The sequence below is a fragment of the Pecten maximus genome, chromosome 11 (assembly GCF_902652985.1).
Source record: "Pecten maximus chromosome 11, xPecMax1.1, whole genome shotgun sequence".
Classification (NCBI taxonomy): Eukaryota; Metazoa; Mollusca; class Bivalvia; order Pectinida; family Pectinidae; genus Pecten; species Pecten maximus.
Window position 1 is genome coordinate 6,621,645 of NC_047025.1, and position 27,869 is coordinate 6,649,513.

The 27,869-nt window shown below is 32.4% G+C and overlaps 1 protein-coding gene across 2 annotated transcripts; it reads right to left on the reverse strand.

Annotated features, from left to right (window-relative positions):
- Positions 1–347: 347 nt before the first annotated feature.
- LOC117338112 lies at positions 348–27,869 on the reverse strand. 2 transcript variants are annotated; one of them, XR_004534962.1, is made up of 23 exons: positions 27,775–27,869; positions 20,430–20,541; positions 18,089–18,220; positions 16,354–16,467; positions 15,925–16,041; positions 15,369–15,485; positions 14,451–14,738; positions 13,351–13,569; positions 12,678–12,821; positions 12,202–12,318; positions 11,503–11,643; positions 10,827–10,946; positions 9,961–10,077; positions 9,551–9,679; positions 9,128–9,247; positions 8,072–8,206; positions 7,587–7,715; positions 6,318–6,440; positions 5,316–5,453; positions 4,347–4,475; positions 3,618–3,752; positions 1,851–2,831; positions 348–1,661 (listed from the first exon to the last, which is right to left on the reverse strand). XR_004534962.1 is itself a non-coding variant. In XM_033899312.1 (22 exons), exons 2-22 carry the CDS (start codon positions 20,509–20,511, stop codon positions 2,692–2,694), a joined length of 2,886 nt encoding a protein of 961 aa, XP_033755203.1. In that variant the 5' UTR covers positions 20,512–20,541; positions 27,775–27,869; the 3' UTR covers positions 348–2,691. The 2 variants fall into 2 exon arrangements, 1 of the variants encoding a protein (XP_033755203.1); XM_033899312.1 differs by having other exon boundaries at positions 348–2,831.

Consider the following 27,869-nt stretch of genomic DNA (forward strand, 5'->3'; position numbering starts at 1 on the left):
TTTTAGGTAAGCTACATTTGTATAATGGAATGGAACCTTACATACAGTTCAGCTACATTTATATTTTGGATTGAAACACAAACAAGATTTTTTAATGTTGCAACACTTCTGACAACCCAGCAAATGCCTCTTGACTTCAAGTAAAACAAATTTTGTGTTTTGGCAATTGTCCTCTGAATGTCTATTGTGGTAATATTTTTGTTTGTGTTTTGGTAATTGTCTTTGGAATGTCTATTGTGGTGTTATTTTTTGTGTGTGTTTTTTGGTAATTTTCTTTGGAATGTCTATTGTGGGGATGTATTTTTTGTGTTTTGGTAATTGTCTTCGGAATGTCTATTGTGGTGATATTTTTTTTTTTTTTTTGTGTGTTTTGGTAATTGTCTTCGGAATGTCTAATGTGGTATAATATATGGAAATTTTTAAGATTCTGTCACTCAAGAACAACCTAAAGTGAAGATATATAGATCATTGGTGTTGGTTACTGAGAAAGACCAAGCATGGTTGGTGGAGGGACTAAAATGATTATTGTTAATATTTATATAATAATCATGGTAAGCAATTAATTATATATAGATGGGGTTCGCAAATACTTTCATCTATTTTCTTGGATATTATCAGCAATTATTAACAGTGTACCATTTTATAAAGTTTATTCATTTCAACCCAAAGAAACTTGAGTGGACTCGGCCATTCATTCATCATCGGAAGTCCAATATGTTCCGTAGGGGTGAAAGGGTAAGGTATTTTGATATCAGGTTTGATGCTGATTGACTTGGTGTTTTTCTGACGGTGTAAAGTTCTTTGTATCTTTTAAAGTCGCAGAAACTATTTTGTTACCTTTTCAGAAGTGGCAATGTTGGTGTAAACATTTCATTTTATAGTTTTATATCTAGATCCTTTGCCCAAACAATATGTTAGTGAAACTTAATCAAATTTGATATGTTGATAGTTAGTTCACATTAAGAACCTATCAACACGTTTGCTGAGTACTATCCAGATGTAATGGTCCAGGGAAGTTTCGTGTCTAGCCCAGTTTCTCAGGAAGGTACCTGTGGTTTTCCACCAACTCTTAAGATATTGTGGTTTGGACATCTCAACCCACTACACTATAGATTCCTTTTATGTGTGTTTTGGGGTTAAAAACCTTGATAGTAATGCAACGCTTCAATATGTAAACGTGTATTGATTATACATAAGGTGCTTACTAATTGCTTAAATAAGTTCAAATTACTCGGAAGTTTTTTCAGTAGTTTTTGTGAAAATGTGCATAAATCTGAAGTAAAATATGGTGTTTGTTTAAAATCTTGTCAAACATTCATGTAAGACTCTAAAGTTAATGATCAACTACCTTTTTAGTAATTCAAAAGCTTTTCATAGTGTATCTTAATATTTTCCTTTATATAGACTGAGGTGTTTGTTGAAAGGACACATCTTCACTAGTGCCACTTCATTTGTGACGTGTATTGTTTTAATCAATTGGTAATATAAATTTGCCAACGGCTTCTGTTGCCTACAAAAAGAAATGAAACATACAAATGTATAAAATTATTTGATCACTTAATTAATACCTTGTATGATATTATTTGATCATTTAATACCTTGTTTGATATTATTTGATCATTTAATACCTTGTATGATGATATCATTTGATCATTTAATACCTGGTATGATATCATTTGATCATTGAATACCATGTATAATGTCTTTTGATAATGATTTGATACCTTGTATGATATTATTTGATTATGAATTTTTACCTTGCATGATAACATTTGATCATTTAATACCTGGTATGATATCATTTGATCATTTAATACCTTGTATGATGATATCATTTGATCATTGAATACCATGTACAGTATAATGTCTTTTGATAATGATTTAATACCTTGTCTGATATCATTTGATTATGATTTTTTACCTTGCATGATAACATTTGATCATTTAATACCTTGTATGATAACATTTGATCATTTAATACCTGGTATGATATCATTTGATCATTTAATACCTTGTATCATGAAATGTTCTTGCACGTGTCAAGACTACAAAATGTTTATGTATTGTTTGTCTTCGGTAGAAATTACAATTCGTGACGTTTTTGCGCTGAAATCAATCTTTATCTAGAGTGAAATCCAGATGAAATGTGTTTTGTATGTTAACTGTTTACATATACTGTTGACTTGTTTATTTACTGATGTGCATGCTTGTTTACAAACCAATTGTTCTGTACCCAAATGCCAATGACCGTGGGTTGAAAACCGAAAGTTCTATTGAAACATAGTACATATTCGAAGTATTCTTCAATCTAGATTATTGTTAGATTCTAATAAAACTGGTCACATTTTTATTATGAGTATGATGTTATTACTATTTTTTTAAGAATTAAGTGGGTGTGGTTTGTGTTTCCCTGCTTAAGTCATATGCTGGTTTCGTGTTGTTTTATTGTATTCCTTCAAGTATTTTGAACTTCTTTATTTAGACATATATTAAAACACCAATACTTGAAATTACAATTTGTCTGTGTAAAGTAATTCTTAATGCACACATATTTGTGTAGTTTGTACATTGTAAAACAGTGCATTAGATGAAATTTTATGTGAAGCGGGACCGTAATAGGCTTCACACGTTTGTCTTAATAACACTAAAAAGAACTCGTTTTCAGCAAGAAGAAACCATAATATGTTTATTTTATTTTTTCCCGCCACAAGAAACTCTAGCATGTATGCCACTGGCTTTACATTGACATCCGTTGTAATATTTGTTTCTGTACTTGACTGTGAAACCTTTTTCATCGATTTGTCGGCATCGCCCATTCACATCCTTACATACTGAAAATAGAAAAGCGCTATATGCATCTAATTGGGGATAAGTAATATGAATATAATTCGAATGACTCAATGCGCATGACATAACTTGATACATGTATCATCGACCTTGTAAATATACTGGTAATATGAAAATGGAATTAAGTCCTGCTTGAAACAACCATTCTTATTGGCTAAAATGTGTTATGCATGCACAATAACTAAAAATGAGACTGATAGTTGAAACGTTGTCTTTTATTGGCTTGGAGAATTGCAATTTTCCGTTGAAAAAAAATGTTGTCATATCAAATAATTACATTTAGTTCATTTCAAGAATTCATAATGACAACAGCAAGGGCATATTGATAGAAAGAAATTGTTGAGGAATAAAATGTGGTTTGTTTTATAGTTCAAGTTACGACTTCGTGTAATCAATTATAAGAATAGTGTTATATCTGCATGAAGAAAATCCCAAAATTGACGCATTCGTTCAATGTATGTCTTTTGTAAATAGATATGGACAACCTGTCTCCTGATAATCTGTCATTGCACCAAAATTGATGTAAACTTTTACTCATTTTACAAAAATTGCGAACTAAGTTAAATTATCTTTTAAATATTGAATATAGGATGTCTTATTGTTAGATATAATGGAGAACCTACGTAGTAGGGCAGGTGACCCCATACCTATTCATATCGGGTCAGGGAATCGAAACCCTGTCGCCTGTGTAAAATGTTATTGTGTTACCATTGTGTCCCCGACCCCTCATCTATGTGATCTGATACATTAGTATAAGTATATAAACTTACAATATCGAGCGACACTTGGTTTATAGCCGCCCCTTTCACAGGTGACACACACAAGCATGGCACATCCATTTCTGAAGACATGTTCCCATTCCTCGCCAGGCTTCCTACATTCACCTGTACGTGGGTCCTTGCAACCTGGGAAAACATGAGAAAATGTTAGCTGACAAATACTATCACTGTAATTGATCTAGGAGATACAAAAAGAAATCAAAATGGAATCATTAGTAATATATATATAGAACATGTCATAACATATATATGCTGAATAAAACAGCTGTTTAATCATTGTGGGGACTTGTCCCCCCAAAAAAAAGAAAAAAAGAGGGCAAAACACTATTATATGACCCAACGTTTTCTTGCCATCATTTTTTTTTGCGTTTTTTATCGGGTGCGAAACTTTCATAATTAATTTCAAATTTCCATGAGGATTCAGACTTAACAGGTATGGAATATGTGTTGTTTACACTTTAATACAAGGTGAGATGACATCTATTGTTTAAATATGGCTACACAATCGGTAAATTAAGACTCGATGGTCTTACTTCCAACTCTTAATCCCACGTATTTCGGTAAAACAAGTTTTTTCTCTCTCAAAAACTGATTTACTACTGTCTATTGGCTCATCATAAGTTATTGGAATGAATTCGGCACTAAAGCTGCTGAACTATGTACGTTTTCAATGTACGTATTCTTTTTGTTTGATTATTTCTAATTCATTGCCTGTGTTACCTGCTGGTTTTGTCCGTATAGACCTACTATAACGGCCATTTGACGTAGAAACCAGACATGTCCTAGTTAGACAGTTTCCTGCCGACCATTCCTCGTTTGCCTTCCTACATTTTCCCTGGTACATGCATCCTTTAAATGGAAAACCACAATATTAACACATTTAATTAAAATGAATACATATTGATTGTCCGGCTAGCCATTCAGTTCATTTTCCTATCACGTACATGTATGGCACTAGCTTTGATGTTCAGAGTCGAAGTCAAGGTATTGACTGCATGACATTATTTTAAACTCATGTGAAGGTAGTTTTGCTTTCCATTTTGTAACCAACAAAATAAAATAAAAATCTCCAGAATCAACCAGGTTTATGGCAGTAAGTGGAGGTTCTGGAAATAAATCGTTCAATCATTGACTGTAGGGAGAAAATATTATAATGTTCGCTTTGTCACCATTCAATTTTTTCATTAAGATAACATTTAATGAAAGAGTATGCAAGAGCTGTTATGGATTTCAAGTACAAATAATTTGCTTACATAGGGCTGGGGGCTTGAGAACGAGAATAAGATGGAGGTGCTAAGTATTTAGAGTAAAAACAAGTATCTACTATATAGACATCGAGGCAGACTGCTACTTAGGAAAACGTAAATTAACTGACAAAATAATGGACGTGCTAAGATAACCTATGTATAAGGCGATAACCAAATGTCTTCTACAATGTGAGTTTTTTTCTCTTCGTGTCTCGTTGGTTACATTAGCACAACATTAGGACAGAATAATGTGGGGTTCATGATGAACAATGAACGTGTCCCCTGGATTTTACTTTAGCAAATCTTCATATGTATGTATTTACTCCAAAGTAAGTAAACGCCTTTCACCCCAATGTGCACATGAAATATAAATGCTGACATGGTTTTAATTTGTTTGATTGTTTGTTTGGCAACAATTGATGACCATTGCTTTTGCACTTACCCATTGAAGATGCCACGATCCGTGGAGTGGTTTTTCCGCTAGGCAATTTGTAAGAAATGCATTTTGACGTCATGCATCTCGAATCATCGTTCCATTCCGATTCAATAGACCTGCACACTCCATCGTTACTTTTGCATTCTATCATGAAAACGATAGCAAAAGTACAATGTTAGGCATGGCAATAGCAAATAGCGATATCTGCGCTTTACCTGCAGTATTAATCATGTATCATTATATACTAGAACTACAACTAGAATTATATGTGGAATCTTGCTGTCTGTAGCAATATTGAGCAAGAAACGACGGAAGAAGTTGATAGTGTTATCCGCATGTTTTTCCAGAAGAAAATCAGTTCTTAGTGTTAGAATTCCAAATATAATGTCAAACTCTGATCGATAACACAATCCATCACCAAACTTCCATAAAATGTTAAGTAAATGAAAATATCAATAAAATATTTGGCAACATAGGAAGAAAAAAAAGAGAAATAGAGAAACTACCAATACGGGTACGAATTGGTAAATACATAATATGCTTTTTTTCTCACATTTTGAAACCAATTAGAAATCTCCAACTTTAATGTAGCTGTTCAAACTAGTTAAAATTATTACTCTTAAGAACTATTCTGAATTTGAAATGCATCAGACGTACCAGGTAACAACAGATAATGGGATCTGATCTTGACGACAGAGCTCCCAATAAAGTAGAAATGCGGATAATCCAATTAAAGTTGCTTTATCAATGATATTGGAAAGTTGCTCATCGAGAGTTCAGGATGACAGGTTTAGTTTGATACCACAGGCAATTGGATAGACTGGCCCATTGTCTCTAGAATATTTTGATTATAAGTAAAATTCAGCTTCATGATTTTGGTCTCTAGGGTATGTCTGCTTCCAAGTTTCAAAGTAGGGAGGGGCAGATAATCTAGTATTATAATTTAGCAGAACAATTCTTAATATAAACTGGCTGGTAGCAAGTCTAGCAATTGGAGTTAAGTCATACTTTGTGACCTAAACTTCAGTAAAGGTGTACGGGTAGGGTTGTTGTCGTCACAAGTGTATGTGGTACAGCTTTCTTCGATCGATTCCCCCACGGCTATACAATTTCCTTTGAAGTCCCTACATGCTGAAAGACAAAAACAACGCAACAGTTTGAGTTGACAATAAACGCAACAGAATATATGTAATATTTCTTCGTATGGCTTACCCTGTCGGAACACATGGTCTTATTCTCTTTGTATTTTGTAAATATATATCGGACTTCTACCCTGTTGTATTTTGTCCTTGTTTTATTGATTTTGATTTAGACTAACGGTTTTCTTATTATATCAGTATTCTGTGTTGTTTTCTAATGCTCTTTAATGGCGTTTAAATCATCGCAATAGATCATATTGGTATCCATTGTCTTTATTTAATTTCATGGCTCAGTAAACGAAAACATCAACTTTAGGTGACCTGTTTTAATTCATACCGACGAACTTGAAGTAAAGAATACAATTCTTACACATGAAAGCGAATCCCTAACTTCAAATCGCGGAAAGGAGGTAAAAGGACTGTCGACATATTAACGAAACCATAACCACATCCCCCCCCCCCCCCTCCTTATAATACAATCAGTGCGTCTCTTTGTCGAAAACGACGAATCGATACTACATTGTACGTTCTCAGTGTTAGAATTAAGGTTGTGACAATGTCGGGATAGAGGTTGTGACAATGTAAGAATTGCGATTGTGACAATGTAAGAACTAAGGTTGTGACAATGTAAGAACTAAGGTTGTGACAATGTTAGAACTGAGGTTGTGACAATGTAAGAATCGAGGTTGTGACATTGTAAGGATCGAGGTTGTGACAATGTAAGAACTAAGGTTGTGACAATGTCGGAATAGAGGTTGTGACAATGTAAGAATTGCGATTGTGACAATGTAAGAACTAAGGTTGTGACAATGTAAGAACTAAGGTTGTGACAATGTTAGAACTGAGGTTGTGACAATGTAAGAATCGAGGTTGTGACAATGTTAGAACTTAGGTTGTGACAATGTTAGAACTTAGATTGTGACAATGTAAGAACTAAGGTTGTGACGATGTAAGAACTGAGGTTGTGACAATGTAAGAATAAAGGTTGTGACAATGTAAGAACTAAAGTTGTGACAATGTTAGAACTGAAGTTGTGACACAAAATGTATATCTGGATATGTATATATCATTGAAACAAATTAATGAATAAGTAGATTTTTTTAGGGTTTTGATTGCATTCATAAATTGATAGACTTACCACGTTTGTATGGATCCATTCGGGCACTATATCCGTTGTCAGGAGTCCTCTTTACACTACATACATACTCAGAACATGACATATTGTGAAAACTTCCTTCATCAACACAGCTTCCACGGAACATACAACCTGCATAAAAGAACAGATATTTACAACTGTCATGTTGTATTGAAACTGGGAATCGACACTTCTCACGACTGCTTATATTCGATTTCGAACCTAACAATAATTTTATACCATATAGTAGTTTTATAGAGTTTTCATGTTATCACTTACATATTCAACAGTCATGTCATATTTATTGGTATGGTAAACTTCACTTTGGGAAATGTTAGAAAAAACAATTGTAAATATTACAAATTACATTATGTATAAACCTGTGACGTTCATATCTACTATATAGTAATGATATACATATGTACTTTCTTTCTCTCAAGTAATAGGTATGTTGTGATTAAGGCAATTAATATGTTTTTTATTCGTACCCATTTTTTGAATTTTCTTAGAAAACGTGTAGCTTGAACCTCGCTGTTCTTGTTCGCAGTAATATGTAGCACAATGTCGTCTGTCCTGGTAGGTGCCTCCCACATTCAAACAAGTGCCATCAGACATTGTACAAGCTAGTTACAACAAAGACGAAGAATGCCACATTTTTATTATATTATAAATATATATTTCAAGTCTTTACAACAGTACAGTGTCTACCCAGGTTATCCTCTATTCGTACAAGCATGATATGCACGCATCCCCTTTGTCGTTCATTCAGAAATCCAATGGACATGTTTCACCATTTTGTCCAGTATTAGGTATTATAAGAATCAGGTCAGAAACGCATCCATGGATAATTATAATTATTAGCTCATGATATTCATAATTAACATAACTTACCAGGAGTATATACCCTTCTTATATAAAAATCTATAAACATCAAATGGTTCCTGAACAAAAAGGGTTCAAGTTTTTATTTTGTGAGGTACCTTATTTGGGTAAAAGCATGCTTGAGTAGTTATTACAATTGCAATAGGTTGAATTATTCCTATTTCAGACCTTGATCTTATAATTACCGATCTTTTAGATGCTCCAAAATCAAATTGCAAAATATAAGACTGACTTGTTCAAAATGTGTTTTGTTGATAATAAAGAAATATTCGAACTCTATATTACTATGAACAGCTCTAGTTTTGGCATTCAGTAATTTTTTGATACATTCCAATGTACCAGTTTTCAGCATTATATGTTCAAAAAGGTCTAACTAACGAATATAATAGTCTACATTTATCACATACTGGAAAGTTGGCATCAACGAGGTTACGGAGCCCGACATTTTCATTTTGGATCCTACAGAAACAATCGTATTATCAAAATCGCTACGAATGTTCTAACACTATTTGCAATCAATTTCCAAGGCTATATCAACCAATTTACCAATTTTAAGCTAAATAGGTGACTGCTTTTGCATTAGACAATGATGTTCGTTTCCAGTGATTTGATTTTGTTTTCCTGCTCTGGTATGATTATATGTTAATATACATGTAACATACCTCCTGTATCGAGGCCCATGTGACAGGCGTATCCATTAGTACCCGACATACATCTCCGTAAAAAGCAGCCATCTTGAACTGTCTGGTCTATTTTATAGCATTTGTTCTTAAAACGACACACTAAAACAATAGAGATTTAAAAAAATATTACAACATATTATTATTCTTTTATCATTTTAGAATAACTTTGAACAAATGTCTAATATGTAAATCGATCATCGGCCGCCTAAGTGAAATAGCAAATATGTTACCATTGTGTCAGCCGACCAACCAAATCGATTTTTCTATGAAAAAGTGATAGTGTAAAGATGCGAATATCATTGCACATATGCATTCTTAATTGTCTACCTGAATTACTGTAAATCAACATGCTTTTTAATAGCGGGTATCTCATATCAGAGGTCGTAACATTATCTAACTTACTAGAAACTAAATTCTTTATAAACAATCTGATTGATGTCCCATTCTTTTCCATAACACACTGCAGTATGTCACAGCCATGTCCCTTGAAGGCAGTGAAAGCTTCTTTGCATTCCCCATAGTAATTGCAAGCTATGAATATAAAACGTTATTAAATCAGACGAGATTTAGATCATTATTGCAAAACTGAAATTCATCTGCGTATGTTTAGCAAATCAAACTATCCTGCTAAGAACGAAGATTTTAATCAAAAAATGTATTTCGTGTCTTTTTGGAGGTACAGAAGCATATATAATATTTATGAATTATGTGTATACAAAGTCTCGTATTGAATAAAAATTGTTGAAATCAAACATTAATCATTGATATTAGAATTGCATTTTATCGAAAAGTATTTGACAAGAATGGATTACCTCCCTTTACAAACTCATTGCCACATCTAGTAGGCTGTCTGCGACACCTGTACGTGATGCAGTTCGTAGTGTAGGTTGTTCCTAGTGGAATACATCCTCCTTTTCCATCACTGCAGCCTGATACACAAAACAGAGAAATTATATACAGGAGCGATCTATTCCACATTTTTGTAAAAAAAAAATCTCAACCAATCAGAAAGCCGCATTCTGCGTACAAAAATGGAGAATTAATTATTGAATTGATTAACTACGTTTTCCGTTTTTTACAGATTCCATCTGATGGTATTATCTTATTATTTGGTAAACTTGCTCTCTTTTCATAAAAAATGCACGTGACGTAAGTATGGTATTGTTAATGACGCACATATATCACAGGGATAAGATTTCGCGGTTGTCCAGACAAAACTGGGTTTCAGGTATTTAATTCAGGCCATTGCCGCCCTATGTATTCTGCAGTAAACACTCTTGTGTTTATAATGAATATTCGATGGGTATTGATGCGCGAAAATAAATATCCCGCGAATATTCAGTATAAAAGTGTTAATGTTTATATATGTGTTGCCTTGCTTGATTTTCTTGATGCGTTATTTTATTATTTAATTCATAAATTTGTCGTTTTTTTGCGTTTTGTTAAATTGAAATTCGACACTAAAAAAACAAAACAGAAAAAAGCCCAAAAACTTCCAAAACAAAATAAACACGAATAAGTTAATATACCAATTAAATAACGAGGACACCCAGCTAAGGAATGGCAACCTTTCATATTGGCCTTAATGGAAATCAGACAATATGTCAACATTTTTGCATTGCTCAAGACAACAAATGAATCATAGTTTTGTCATATTGTTTGAAAAAGAAAGGCTTACCTGATTTCTTCAAATAAAAATATGGCATGTACGTTGTAGGATGCAATCGGCATTCAGTGATGTAACAACCGCGTGTCTTTGCGTAACCGATATCTCGACATATGCTTCCATCCTGGCAACCTGTTCAATTTCGAATAAAGACATGTGTTTTGTTTAATGAATAATTACTTCGAAGTCATTTCAAATACAACGCATACATCAAAATAAATAATAGAAAAAAAAATCACTGTGCTCTCCTATTTGAGATCTGGGATTTAGATAAGCATACCTCAATTTTCTTTTGAAAACGATTATATTAATTGTACCATAAAAACTGAAAACAGTTTAAACTTTAACCTTCTATTAGAAATAGCTGGATTTTAAAAAATACAATGCCTCCCATGTCATTCGTTTTTTCACTTACACTTAATTTTCTCGTTTCAAACCAAAATTTGATAAAAAAATAGCAATGACTGAATCAACATTCCACATCTTAAAATCAAATATTTATTTTGCATATAGTAACGGGAAACATGATTCCTACAATGCAATTTTTGTTTTAAATTTAGGGTGAGTTTTGATGTCTTATGCCCCAAGAAGCATTCTTTATATATTGCATATTACAAAGCTGGCTTCTCTATTAATTTCCTCAAAGATACCATTAGTACAACAATGTAATATGGCTTAGTTTAATTACCTCTTTTGACTGATGTCACCACAAAGATTGTTTGTCCTCTTTCGTCTATATCCCTCTGACATATCTTCTCATCACATGTCTCCCCCTGAGTATCTATCCAGGTTTCGTTTTCCTTCCTACAAATGTCTCCGACACTGCATCCTACGTTTTTGAGACAATGTAAGTATGTGCACATGTATCATCATAACAGTAACGGTAGCTATCAGTTAACAACATTAATTTCTCCTTTTAGTCTATACTGTACACGTGCATGTTTTAGCGGTGATTCTAGATTTGATTTAGCTAATTGTAGGCTCTGTACATCATTTACATTGTGGTAGAGCAAATTTGTGGCGGTGCCTAAACGTTTTTAATGAGGATTTGCGCCAAAATAAGTACGCTGTCAGTATTATAAAAATATCCAGAATTCTATCATGACATTATACTACTATTGCTTATATTGCACCATTCATAAAATAAAACTATAATTGAATTCTCCATTTCTCTGAAGAAAACTTGATAACCTATCGTTATGATTATAAAACATTGTCGTGCTTTTGAACACTTTTTGACAGCTCCTTTACTTCATTTGTACAAAATCGAACAAATAAGGTAAGAAACCTATACACATCAAATGTGTTTAGGAAATCTAAAATCAGGTGTCAGTAAGTTTGACGTAGTTTCCCTTTAAACATCTACATCTCTACGCTATCAACTTACCGCCTTCAAAAACCTCTAGGTATTCGATACTCTGTTCCTCCTTGCATTCGTATGTCACACAACCTGTTGTTAATTTCTCCCCAGCCTTGATAAAGTTTCCATCGTTATCTTGGCAACCTGAAAAAAATATCATACCCTTAATGGAGCCCGCAACTCTTATTGCAATATCATTAACTATAAGAATTCCTCGTGCATATTATTGAGGCTTGTTTAATCGCTTGGTCATATTTTTTCAAAGCTTAGCCAAATGTTGAGAGTATGATTTAATTATCTCATAGAAAATTACAACCTTTACAAAAAAAAAATATCAACGGGAACTAGAAGTGTCATTCAAGGTAAAAGAAGATGCAAAAGGTATTTTTTCTTTTCTATAATATCAACAATTGAATTTGAGTTATGACCTAAACACTTGTTTTCTGGTAGTTAGTACTTTGATTAGGGAAAAGTGTTTCTCGCGGATTAAAGGCAATATTTACCACAGTCCAACGGCGTGTAGAAGCAGAAATACAACATTGTATTGTTATCACAGTCTTTGATCTCGGGTATAGCGCCCTTCTTCTTTAAATGGACGCCGACATTCTCGTCATCAAACACAAAGTATTCCTTTTGGTATGTCATCCCTGAGAGGAAATAGAACAAGCAACATGCTCACTGATTTACATCGAGTCATAGTATCCTGCATGTCGGCTAACCCGTTCGCGGCTTCAAATTTTTAGCGAAAAACCGACTTAAAACAGATAAGAATTGCGTTGAATATGAGCTATCACGATGCTTGCCCTTTCAAATCGTGTACAAAAACTACGACTGCTTAAACAATGGGCTAATGCACCTTGAACTTAGTCATCTGCATCAATCATCAATCAAACTTTGTAGACACATGTACAACTGTATATGTTATATCAAACTATTGTGTCTTAGCCTTAGCTAGAGGTAAACAAATTAGTTGACGTTGCTAACACATCAGATATAAGTCTGTTAAACACTATATCTAAAAATTAAGAAGAAAGAAATTATGTTGTGTGTTTATATTACTCTAACTAGGACTGAACACAAGTACTGGTACTAAGCTAAAATGATGTTTAACTTAACGACAAGGTATAGGTATACATTTTCTTTAGATATTACACAATGCCAACACCAGCCTCTAACCTCTGACGGTCTGACAGTCATCAGCGTTAGAAGCCATATACAAAGCGAAAGGCATTTCCTTTGGTAGTATAATAGGCACATCTATATCGCCGTCGGCACGACAACAAAAGTAAAACCCAGTGTTCTTCTGGTATTCGCCATCCGGAACGGTTCCTTTGACGTAATTGATCGATTCATATCCATTCAAATCATCCATCTCAATGTATCCTTGTTTAAAACCTGCAATGTTGGATGAAAACGTGCGTTCAGGAAAATCATTAAGAATTAGTCATTGCATAAGCATGGCAAAACTGTAGGAGTGAATCTTCGTCCTTAAGGTCCCAACATATCAAATACAAGTCACGATGTGTTTCTCAAATATATTAACATAATGCTAGTAAGAGCATCAATGCGCTTACCTTACTTACCTATACATATGGCAACTGTGTTGACTACTTACATAGTATTATACTAATCATTTTATTTCGCACCTACGTTTTAGCTATACGTATTTGTGTGATTTATTGCTCTCAGCAAAGCGAATGAAGATTTATTGCATTCGTTCATGCTTCTAGAAGTGAAATCCACAATATCCTTATACAGTCTAAATTCGAAAATAGTACTGCCGCCGTGGGTATGGAATGGTAACAGAAACATTATGTTAATAAAGAAAATATCTTTTGTTAAAATTCAAGAAGGGTTGTTATTTTTATATATATTCATATCAGTGCACGATTGAAAGATATGCAAATTGTTCAACCAATTGAAAAAGTACTGTTATCTATGAATATAAAGGCATCAGGAATGGGTATGACGTTGTTTTTCCATAAATATATAGTTTAAAAAGGATAGTTAAACTATCGTAAAAATGAGTTATGTAACTAAATCATGTTCTTTCATTGTTCGGCTTACTGTGAAAACTGAAAAAAGATAAAGAAATAAAAGCAAATTGTCATTGCCATATTCCGCACTAAGATATTTTAATTAATAGTGTAAGAAAATTTTTTTTTTCAAATTATGTGATTACCAGCAATAATCTAAATTGTTTGCTTTGTTTTCAAGAAACGCAACATTAGTTATTTGCGCATTATCGAAGATAACAAATATCCACATATACTTACCGTTAGGGCATTCCCCGTTTAACTGCATAATACAATAACGACCAGGGTCCCAGTACGTCTGATATCGGGGAATGAGTGTGTCATCAATCATTCCAACGTGGGAACAAAATCTGTGCTCGAAATACTTTTTTGTGTAGTTTCCATGAAGATGAAAGGGCATTGACACATAATTTTGACCGTCTCCCATGTGGAATCTGGATCCGGTTTTCCATTCCTCCTTTACATCTATCGGACACCCTCCTACCGTCTCCAGTAAGCTATAGTTCCCGGTTGGCCAGTACATTAACTCTGGCAAGTAAATAAAAAAAAAAATAATCAAAATCGCCAACAAACTTCTTGACAAAATAAATCGATGTTAAAACATTACTACGGTTTAAGCTTATCAGGACACATGTTCGGGATGTGGTCTCAGGTCGTCTCGTAACACAAGTAAAAAAATAATGCAACGTTTAGCTATATTTATCTATGTACACGTTCAGATTAAACTTAGCAGAATATAATAGATTTTTTTAGAAAATTGTTACGTTACATTAAGTAATATAATTTGAGGTCATAACTTTCCAAATTATATACTGATAATTCCATCCTGCTTGAAATAAAGATGTTCTATTTGCGTTAAGTTATCCAGTAAAAGTTACTCTTTCTTATGTTGCTTTTGATTGTTTGTAGAGCTGAAGAATGATTTAAAAGAAAAAAAAGAGTCCGTAAAGAGGATTGTTAATTATAATAGTATGCTTTAAGCTAAATTGAAGTATGAGGATTAGCTTGAATGAGATGTTTAAACTATGGGATATGACATAAACAAATTGAGCGTACTCTCTGATTGAAAAAAGATCATTAATCATAATCCTTAAAATATTGTGTAATGTCGTTTGATTGTTTTAGTTTTGTTGTTTTGTTTGTTTATTGTTTATTTACCATCAGTCATCAGGTAGAAATTGGGTGGTTCTTCGTCTTTCTCCACACATTGATACATAGAACAGCCATCATGCCAAAATGAGTTTAGTTTCTTGCATTCGCCCTGTGCGCGACAACCTGTAATGATAGAATAAAACGGAAAGAAGTGATTAGATTATGTATTGTATTAAGCAAGAATTATCAATATACATTTTGTGTATTTCGCTGGTTTGCTTTGATCTTGTATCTACAAAAATTACAATGTTAAAGGATGGCTAATTTACGAATATATTTATTAAAAAAAAACATCATTATTAATTAATAGCATGAAATAATATTTTTTTTCTTATACATTTACAATGATTACATATCAAAATGAACGTATGAAATGTAGTAAGAATGTATGGAAGCCGGTGGTCCGAACCTCATACAGTGAAGTATCTAAAAGCAATTATAAGGAGCAAGAATAAAGTTGCTCTGACCTCTATATAGCGTATACCGACAACTTGTAAAATAACCAGGACTTAGACAGCACAGCCAAACCAAAAGGAATGCAAATTACCAAACTTGAACTTACCTTTACTGATTGGCATGAATCGATAGCACGTGATATGAATCTGGCACTCCATTACGTTACAGTCGAGATATACACGGTCTCCAACCTTATGGCAAATTCCCTCCCGGTCCTCACATCCTAGAGTCCGTTATATAATCGATTCTTTATGTCACATTTGTCACATTAGTTTCCGTTAATCAGTAAGTTTAACATATGGATAAATAATATGCATATAATATTTCATTAATTAACTCCATATGCACATACACGTGAAAGCTTTTATACAAATATGTTGTTACTAGTATTCAATTGCATTGCCATTGACTAATAAATGAAGACATTATTGAAACAATATCATATTATATGAAGACTTTGATATTCGTCACAATTATAATTATGATTAAAATTTTACTACTTAGCTATTTAAACTTTAAGAAATGAGCGCCTCACCTCCCTCTAACAATGTATATTCGTTGTAGTTTTCAAAGTTAGAGCACCTGTATGTCATACACTTCTCCGTCCAGGTAGAGTTGGCATCTTTACATTGATCTTTGTATTCACAACCTTGTGAAAACATTGTTAAATTGTAAAACAGGCATAACGGGACAAATGAGTGGGTTTTTGTTTATTTATTTATATATCTATTTATTTATTTATTTTGGTGATTGTATACATTGAATTTGTATTAAGGACACATGTTTTCATCATTGTACGAATCATATCAGTATACATTGTATTAGTCGCTATGACACACACATAATATATATAATATGTGTGTGTATATAGACATAATTATCGTTTGTATGGAAACGAAGGACATTAAAATGGTCTATTGAAACAGCCTCCAAATGAATCAATAATGATACATAGTGTCTATGACTACATATATTAAGTTTCAATATTTGATACACTGTATATCCCGAATTTTTCGGCAAATAAAGTATTAAGTTTTTAAATGAGTTCAATAAATTCCATGTAAGATTATAGGATATATTAGATTGATGCTGTCGTCATAAAGCATATTTATAAGAAAAAAATTCCTCAGACTAATTTCTCTATATGCAATATCCATTTCGACGACTCAGAAAATGCATTTTGTCACAACCATATGCAATTATATTACTTGTGCGTCATTCACATTGAATGGAAAACAGATCAGTCTGGTAAAAATAATTTGTCTTTTGTAACAACGTGTATACTTAATACCTATTATAAATCAAATATCTGGCTCTTTCTGGAATCATCTTTGGGCCAGGTAAATGTTAAACATGAATGTCTTGTATCAACGAAAAAAAATCATGACAAAATAAAAAAGACAATTGTCACGACTAGAATAATAGACTGTTTGGAGATAAAAGCTTTTCAATTTCCTAATTGTTTCTTAAACTTCATTTTCAAATTTTGTCATGACATGTAAATCTGTCTAAATCTATATTGTCCGTAACCCATATACACTGTATATAGAGACAATCAGTTCACGCCAGCATAGTGAATACTAATCTTAATCTTTCGAAATGTCTACCATGTTTTTGTGTGCATGGAATGTATTCCAACAAAGACACATGCCATGCCTATCTACGTTTTCCGGATGTTACATTTCAGCTGATGACGTCTATCATAAGTTTAAAAATCTGATGAGATGGTTGATTTTGTGTCATTCAAAAACTGATCTGGTAAAAAATGCAGTTAACACAGTGCGATTGACAGCTGTTTATACTAGGTCTTTAAACATGTAAATCTGTTATTATGGAAACATCTGTAAGAGGTTTTTTGTTTGTTTTTTGTTTTTATAATCCCAGTTTTTACATAAAGGATTAACGGTGTGCGATGATTACAATCTCATTGTTACATTTAACATGTTATAGATTGCACGTAAACGCATAGCGGGTAAGATGTTCGTTTATCGATTCCTATATTTGTCTTTAATAGGTTAAATATTACATTGGACATTCTATCATCTTACATTCTAAGAATGGTTATGAAATGTATTCATTAAACTTATATAACAGAATATACATCTGGTAATTTGCTTTCGTATACTATCATTGTATACAATGTTGTAAAAAAGCATAGAAATGCAATACCGCTAACTCTTTTATCACCTAACATTTCAATAATATTTACGAAATAGACGCAAAACTATCAAATAACATGATATATTGTCGTATGAGAAATATAATCTTACCTTGGTAAATTGGCTGGTAAAATCCATTATCACATTTGTATCTTATGCACGGCTTTCCCTTCTGTGTCCACTCGTCCCCATGGTCATAGTAGATATCGTCCATTATGCACGGACATATTGGTTTACAGTGATCTATTGCGAAACACATTCACTATTAATTTACTTTAGTGTGCCACAAGAATTCCGAAATCATGTCAAGTTGTAAATAAAAAGTGATGACGTGATATACTATAGATACATTTGAATCATCAACGAGGTTTTTGTACATCTTATCTATATTAATGATGCTATATCGCCGACAGAGAGTACGTATGGTGACTGAAATCAGGAATAGTCTATTGTATACAGCACAAAAAGGTACATACCTAACACTATTAACACCTATCAAACGTTTCTGCATCTCCTTTGATCTTTTAAATCTAGAGTGAATAATTAATTAGCATCATCCCGAATAAGATACGTCGTACTCAACCTCTATATTTTGTAGGTAACTTTCGGTCTTGTAAGGATTTTTTAGGACGCTATTATCATTTCTGTCAATTGTATGATTTATTATACAAAGAGGTCATTATTTACGTTTTCGTGTCTAACAGTACTACTAGTGTATACGCTGTCGGGACTGTACCATATGAAGAGTTTTAGATATTTGATAGCATACACAATAGATATTGTTAATAACAAAGTTTCCAAAATTATGGTGAGCTACCTATTAAAAGAATGTTAAGTTTGATATGGTGCGATATATGAAAAATAAAATCAATGAAAATTTCATCATTTTTTCATTCATACATTTTGGAATAATCTTTTCGCTCTTGTTCTCTTGCCTATTCAAATTCTTGCACAAAATGGTTAAAATTTAATGTCAATTTAAAGATGAAATATCTCTTCCGGATACACAAAGTGTGAATACATTATCTAAACACAAGTAAGAAAACATTAGTACTTTAAGACACCAGTTTGCTTAATTATTTCTAAAGTATTCATGGATTGCATTTGATTCTTAAAGTCACATTTCATCGTCAAAAAGTGGTACAAGTTGACTGAACATTAACTACGGTATTATTCGACAGCATTTAAGACTTTTCAAAATTCTAAAATTATGTCCATTTTGATTCGCCGAAAAAAAAATTATTCTGTTTTTTCTCAAAATATCACACAAAACCATAAATGAGAAATGGTATGTTATGTGTTTCTATTTGTTTAATGGTATGTAACTCGTTTGTTAAAAATTTCCTGGCAATACACGAAGTATTGAAACTAAATTTTTCATTGTTTTTTTTTAAATGAAAAACATTTGCCAAATAATTTTACAATGCAGTATCTTATTGATTTTGCGTTGAAACGTCCACTGTCATTTAACAGTGATAATTGTAGTACACAATGTAAATAATAAAAAAGATATCTATACAGCATAAAAATCAAACGATGAATTTATTACGAAGATTTGTTAAGAGTCACGCAGTAATACGTCATTAAATTACGAAAACATAGTGTATACACATTGTATATCGTTATTTTATTGATAATATTTATTTTTTGGATTCAAAATTTATCCACACGACTTTGACAAATTATTATTGAAATTAGCTACAAAACGTTAACACACTATGTCTGTTACAAAATGTATATATCATATTTAACTGACAGTACTATTATTATTGTTTCACCAAAAACTATGGCTAATAATAAACAATATAAGATATACATTGACACAGATCCAAACGCGGTTAGGGTCTTATGTTTAATACGCTATATAAATAGCAGACTAATATTGCGGAAACCAAACTATTCACTGTTTTATACTTTCAGAGCAATATAATTAATTTTTCTTTGTTTTCATGGTAAATACCCAAATGTTATTGGTCGAAAAATTCTTTTCATTCTTCTATGAAAGAAATTCCGAGAATGGCGCGAAAAATGTGACGTCACAATACGACAATTTACGTTGCGTATTGATTTGAGAAAAAGAATCCCATTTAAAAACCAGTAAAATTGTACATAAAACATGTTTTAAATTGGAAAATCATTTTCAAATATTAATTATAAGCGTTGATGTCAATTTTTTTAAGTTTCATACGCGGATTCATACAGTTTGCAAACACAAGTTTGTGTCATACCCCGATGAAACTAAAAAAAATGACATCAATGCTTAAATGAATATATATATTTATGATTCGTATTTTTGAATTAGAGAAAACGATAAAAAGACGAATTTGTGAGAAAGTTATGAAACAGAGTGTTACTATAACATTTTATATTATCACTGGAGCTAGCAAATAAAACAACTTAACCTTGATATGAATATTGCTATAACAAAATAAGTCTTTTTCGTTAAAGATACCTGGTTTATCGAAGTATGACGATACTGCCGATTCGACGTGGGTGGTAGAAAGCGCCGTCAATAGGCAGACGACAGCTAACATGCTGTGACGTCGCCTTTCCACAATCTGTAACTGAAATACAATACTTTGAAACAGATGCATCATTAATGTTAAACAATTGTACAACTTACATTGTACACGCAATATATTAACATTTTTCGATACAACTTTGGAGTGAGATAGAGTAGAGCAAAACAGTGCTTTTAGCTATATCAGTATGCGGTTTAGTCTCAATCTGGCTTGAAACTGTTGCGGACTTGAAAGATTGAATTATCACTTTTACAAATCGTAGGTTTATGTAAGTGAAAAACATGTTATGACAAAAACAAAGGTCTGAAAATTTTATATGGGTATATTAGTTTAAACGTTTATAGAATGATAAGGAGCTGAACGAAAGATAACAACGTCACAGCCCAACGAGAACCATTCATTTAAACATGAAAGTTCAAATACAAAATAAATCATCAGAGAAATAAGCAAAATATCAAAAGATAAGGGAAGAGAAGTATTGCATTCCAAAAACAGGGGAGAGCTGGTATGTTACTATCAAATAAAAGAAAGTAGACTATGTCGTTACGAAAGTGCTATGACCATGGCAGAGATAAACGTCCTGATGATATGCTAAGCATTTTTCGCCTTGGAAACATGTGTTTATACTAATACGTGGCGAGGAATATCTAGGACACGCTAAATATATATGTTCAATATGAATCGGATCATATATAGATGTTGTATTCTTACTAATCTATTTATAGAATCTTACCCTGTGCAGGCTGTCACTGTCGTGAAAAAGTGAGCTATTAACATACCTGTATGTACATGTGAAATGGCTCGTAAGTAGAGAAATAACCTCACATATATCCTTTAATGTAGGTAAGGGATATCGGTGTCACAATGATGATTATTGATCATACAAAATATTTACTATACAAAGAACCTTATTTTACCGCTTGCCTATACTGTTAAGTTGGTAATATTCGCGGATACACTCAGTGTTTACTGCAGAATGTTAAAAAGGCTTGGTGCCATAATTTTAATATCCGACCGGACCAACCGATTAATATTAGCCCGTGTAATTTATCAACTGATTCTGATTGTTATTTGAACTCTTCGGATTTATATGATATGCTTTAATTTCTATCTAATTATTTATCCCCTCTATTTGCTACCGGATATGCTTCATCATTTATAATAGCAAGAGTTATCATCGGCGTCCTACTTCAACAGGGGTGATCTTAATAATCATAATGCATTAAATGCAGCTTGAAAGTTTGTAGGCACAAATTATGTATTTTTAATAAATATTTTAACACTTAAGATTCTTTTTAAATATTTTCGTTCCCTCGATCTCATCTTCAGAACGTGCTATTACAACTGTGGCTGACCAAGATTAACATGGCAGTTCTCAATTAAGTAGATTTCGCGTTACCTTCCGGAAGATATGGTTCCATGCCCATTGCATTTTTCCTGTTCCGAGTCATCGCTGTAAATCTATCGCTGGTCCGTGATTTGCATTGGTTTAGTTTATTTCAAGGAATTTCTTACGTTTGGACATTTGGTATTTTCTTTCCGTTTATCTTAATCTTATTTCATATAAATCACTTTTTATTTATTGTGGATGAGCGTCATTTGGAAATCACTCAGAAAATATACCATTCCCTTCAAAATATTACTTAAATGTTGTATCGTATATAATAGTGTCAATTTCAGTATCTAAAACGTTCGCAAACTGTAAAAACACCTGACCGCAATACAAAGAAGAAAGTATCTATTATTGATAAGTATATAGATAAAAGATTTACCTACAGCAAATACTCATTGTTTATTCGATATAGCGATTGCTTTGACAACACAGGATTCTCTTCTATTGATCCCAGCGCATCTGTTGCCATCTGATAACATGGACTTTCACAGTTTATACACATGCACAAATAGTGTTAATATGAAGGGCAAATATCGCTCAATTATATAACTAATACATTTCAGTACGACATGCTGTACCTCAAACGTGTCCTATTGATATCAGTGTGAAATACTGTACGTAAAATAGATTTGTGTCATCAGCTCTCCCGATCGATTATACAACATACTTTCTTTGTGAAATATTCACTTGTACTGTGCTGGCATGTGTTAGTCCAAGATGAGTCAAGTATATGCTAAAAAATGTAACAAAAAATAAACATATTTATGTATAAACTGATACAAGCTCATATTTGTAGATGATAAGACTGGTACATATTTGTAGATGATAAGACAGGTACATATTTGTAGACGATAAGACAGGTACATATTTGTAGATAATAAGAAAGGTACATATTTGTAGATAATAAGAAAGGTACATATTTGTAGATGATAAGAAAGGTACATATTTGTAGATAACAAGAAAGGTACATATTTATAGATGATAAGACTGTACATATTTGTAGATGATAAGACAGGTACATATTTATAGATGATAGGACAGATACATATTTTAAGATAATGAGACATGTACATATTTGTAGAGGATAAGACAGGTATGTATGTATAGATGATAATACAGGTACATATTTGTAGATAATAAGAAAGGTACATATTTGTAGATGATAAGACAGGTACATATTTATAGATGATAGGACAGGTATGTATGTGTAGATGATAAGGCAGGTACATATTTGTTGATGATAAAAAAGGTACATATTTGTAGATGAGAAGACAAATACATATTTGTAGATAATGAGACAGGTACATAATTGTAGATAATACGACAGGTACATATTTGTAGATGATAAGACAGGTACATATTTATAGATGACAGGTACATTTAGTTAGTTATTTCTCATTATTTCCTCATTTCGTACTAACATATATACTCTACTTAAATTATAATAAAATCTTCATGCTTTCAAAAGAAATAAACGAACATTATCTGAAAGTAGTGATAGCTGGCATTTTGGTTCAAAATTGTCAATCGAAAATGCATTAGATAATTACTCTTAATTTTGAGATGCTTTTAATGTTTTGACTGATCTTCAAAATCAAAAATTAAAAATTATTAAAATCTCATATTGAAAATTGTAAAATGCATTGAATTATCGGTCTTTTGCACTTAAAAAATTAGGCCTTTCATTTCGATCGAGGTCGATTGTTTTGGTCGCCTCCTATTATCAAGACGTCAAGCAAATAAATACTTCAAGATTGACGAAATAGTTTGATGGTGCAGCTTAATTTATTTTGGATGTTCTGTATCTAACTCAGTTGGTTTTGAAAGGTGCTAAATAATTTGTTTTTACGACATATAATAGAGATATTTATGTATGTTTGTAAATAACCGTTTAATGTTAAATTATCTTGATTTCGAATATTATGTTTGTATGCACATATTATAGGTTATGGTAAAAAATACTAAAAAAATGTATCATACAATTGTTTCATCATGCAAGGAAATTTTTCGGATTGAAATTCACAAACTTGTGCAAAAACGGAAATGCTCTTTCCCTCTATATAAGCTCGCGTACATTTATCCGAGATTCTTGATTTCTGATTTTTCATAGTTTGGTTTGTTTCTTATATATATATCAAGAATGGCATTTGGGACAGTTGCAGCATATTTGTAAAGGAAATGCTTATAGAAAATGTCCTTTTCTAGGTCTGCATATATCTTGAATACGTCCCTTAAAACAGAAAGAAAATACATGTGTTGATAGCTTATGTAATACAATAGATTTTTATTCTCATTAATATTCATAGTCATGATTTCATTTTACGTTAATACTTGACTGTATACGAATATTTCCTGAAGTGTCAATGATGTTTCCCAGACATGCATTGATTGAGACAGTGAATCTAAAACAATGACGACAACCGTACACGTAGCTGCATACGAGGCAAATTTCTAAAAATATTTCTACTGCTGAAATATTTCATAATAGTTCAGGCTAAATGCATTTTATAAATTTTCAGCTTGTTACATGTGTTTTATTTAGCGCCACGTAAACAATCAGGGCCATTTTGAGTAATATTCAACACTTTTCTCATTTCTACACCTATAATTAGGTTTCGTCTCATCAACTACGTGTTAGTTTAGGCTTTATTGAATACTGGTTGAACATCTTCATGACTCTGCCTATTACTAGGTTTTAGTCTTACCGACCAGAATAGTGTTCTGCAGTGTTTAATTAGTTACTGTGTTACTACCTACCCTGAATCCGCCTATAACTAGGTTTTTCCCCACCGAATATAGTAGTAATCTAGAGGCTATAGATATTTAATTGTTTACCGTCTAGTATTTAGCATACAGGTTTGGCTTATCTTCAAGGAAACAACCACAATATGACAAGTATGTTTTTCCTGAGAAACACAAAGTGCCTCGTAAGCATCAAACCACGGCCCTTGGATCTTCACCGTAGGTTGCAATCGCCAAATGCTTTGTCGGACTGTTTTATTGTGTCTTTCTTAAGATTGATATATAAATGCTGAAGGTCATATGAATTTAATCTGCTCAGAGGGTTTAGGTGACAGGCGTTCAACTTTATCATCTTCTTGTTCAATAAGTCTGACATATACTATTTAATACGTTGTGTTTCTCCAGTCAGCATAACGAAGACATGTTATAATGTATTACATTATACCTGTATAAAGTCCGACAGCACAAAGGCGTGACTGAATATTAACTTTATGAAAAGATTTGTTTTAGTATAATGGAATAAGTATTTGGTACTGCATAATTGATAATATTCGAGGGACTTTTATTTCGCTATACTCATTAAATATTGCACAAAAAAAAACAAAAAAAAAAACCCCGACTGAATAATTTTACTATTATATACATATATATATATATATATTACATAACAAAATATTATTGTTATATCTAATATAAAACAACAAATGTTCATAAGTGTTTACTGGGGATTTTTACATGGTGTTGTTTAACAGGAGGGAAGTTTTATGTCCGACCATGACAACCATGCAATATTATTCCCGTTGAATTGAAAAGGTGGTACATGTATGTTCTATAACCGACGGTGACAACCATGACATATTTCCGTGTAATTTCAAAGGAGGGAAGTTTGATATCTGACCGTGATCACCATGGGATATTATTCCCGTTGAATTTAATAGTCGTGAAGTTCCATGTCCGACCGGGACAACCGTGGAATATTATTCCCAGGAAATATAATAGATAGTTAGTTCTATATCCGACCGTGACAACAATGAAATATTATTCTCGTGAAATTTGACAGGTGCGAAGTTCTATGTCCGACCGTGCCAGCCATGAAATGTCATTCCCGTTGATTTTAAAAGGTGATATGTTCTATAACCGACTGTGACAACCATGAAATATGATATCCGTGAAATTGCAAAGGAGGGAAGTTTGATATCTGACCGTGATCACCATGTGATATTATTCCCTTTGAATTCAATAGTCGCGAAGTTCTATGTCCGACCGTGACAACCATGAAATATTATTCCCGTAGAATATAACTTTACATTATGCGGTATATACATTGTACTAGATCTCTGATTAGTAAATTTACTTTTCATTTACGTATTGTTTGGTACTATTCCTCTAGTGCACTACTAATGAGTCAATTTTCCACGAAGCAGATGTATTATACCAGTTTTTCATTATTATGTATCCTTACATATGTATCTATTTTAATTATTTAAGTTATATCTAAAGAAATTCTTTCTTTCTTTTTCTATTTTACAATTATCTTAGAGATATATAACTCTAGCTAGTAAAATATATTGTGCATGTTTATAATTGATCAGAGATGTATAATATATTTAGGACTAGTCCGTGGTAATAACAGTAATTAATACAATAATTTTGCTTTTATTTCAGGACAACATTAAGTTTAAATATTAAATACTGTAAGCGAACTTATTTTGGCGCATCATTTTAGCGCAAAACCAAATAAAAACAGATTATGAATCAGCACACCGTAGCAGACAACATAAACAGGCGTATTTAGCGTTATTAACACAATAATAAATAAGTAAATGCCTTAAACGCGAAACACGCTAAATTAAGATTACCTCTAAAATGGTACTTTTACATTATACGGAGTATATTTCAGTGACATAGAAACTAAACTCCTCTGAACTCGACTAAACGATACTGTCGATAATAATTAGGAAGTTCCCTTCTCCTTTTTACTGTTTTTTTCTGCAGAAAGAAGTATGTGACACTTGTAGATTTTAAAATAAAATGTATCAACTGAGTATTAATATAGGAATACCAAACAAAATTGTCTTATACCGTTCTTGTAGTTGAGAGGTCCATATATGTCTATCCACCAGGGGATATGAATTGAGATATCAATTAGGATATATATATATATATAAACGTATGAATGGATATGAATGAAAAGTTGTATGTCGAATAAATCCCCTCCTGCTCGAGGACACCAATTATGTACCTTCATATTTCTGATCAATAAAAATTAGTTTGAACCTTAAAATATTTAATTTTCCAGGCAATTTGTCCCTTTATCAAGACACAGGTAAATCACATACGATCACATATAGACATAGAACATGGAACAGTTACACAAATATAGTAGGTATTAACAACAATAAATATCGTAATGTTGTAAAAACGATCCCCCTTGGGATATATATATATATATAGGAATACCCTTAGTGACCTATATTCGTTTACTTGGTGTCGTCGAAGAAGCAGAAGACGCTAACCCTTGCTGAACACTTGTTTATAAATTCATTTGACATATACTTCGGTATCTAATTATTATTTTGCTCTCGTGTAATATATTTTGAGTTTTCACGCTGTATCAATTTACTATTTTTATATTTTCCGCGGCGTTTCGTCTTTGCTGTGAATTATTTAAAATTATATTCTTTAAAATGGTTTAGTAGTCGTTTTTGAATCTATGGGTATCATTTCTCTCATCGAAATCCAGGAACCATCATTACGGCATCATTGGTCCCCGAGAACATGTACTAGACCAGTATGCCAGAAAAAAACAGTTTGATCAAATGGTAAAGCGTACTAAAATTATTGCAAATAGATTTATTGATAGAAACACGTAAATATAATTTTAACCGTTTGTAGGCAAAAACATCAGGAAAACATTAAAAATAGCAGATCAAATTTTCAGAATATTGACCTAAATCAGAAACAAGAAATTCAAATATCGTAAGAAATTTATGCAGATTTTGATTACAAAACATTTCACATACACTTTTGTGTAAGAACGGTAATAATGTCCCGTAAATGATATTTACCAGCGATGACCTTGGAAAAAACAATGAAATCATAATAACATCAATTAAAAAAAAATATATGATATTACTTACCTGGGTTGTCTTGCTACAAGCCGTTAATAAGATATCATATTAAATGACTATCCCTGTATCCCAGTATCGCTAATACATGTTCTACCGAATGTTAC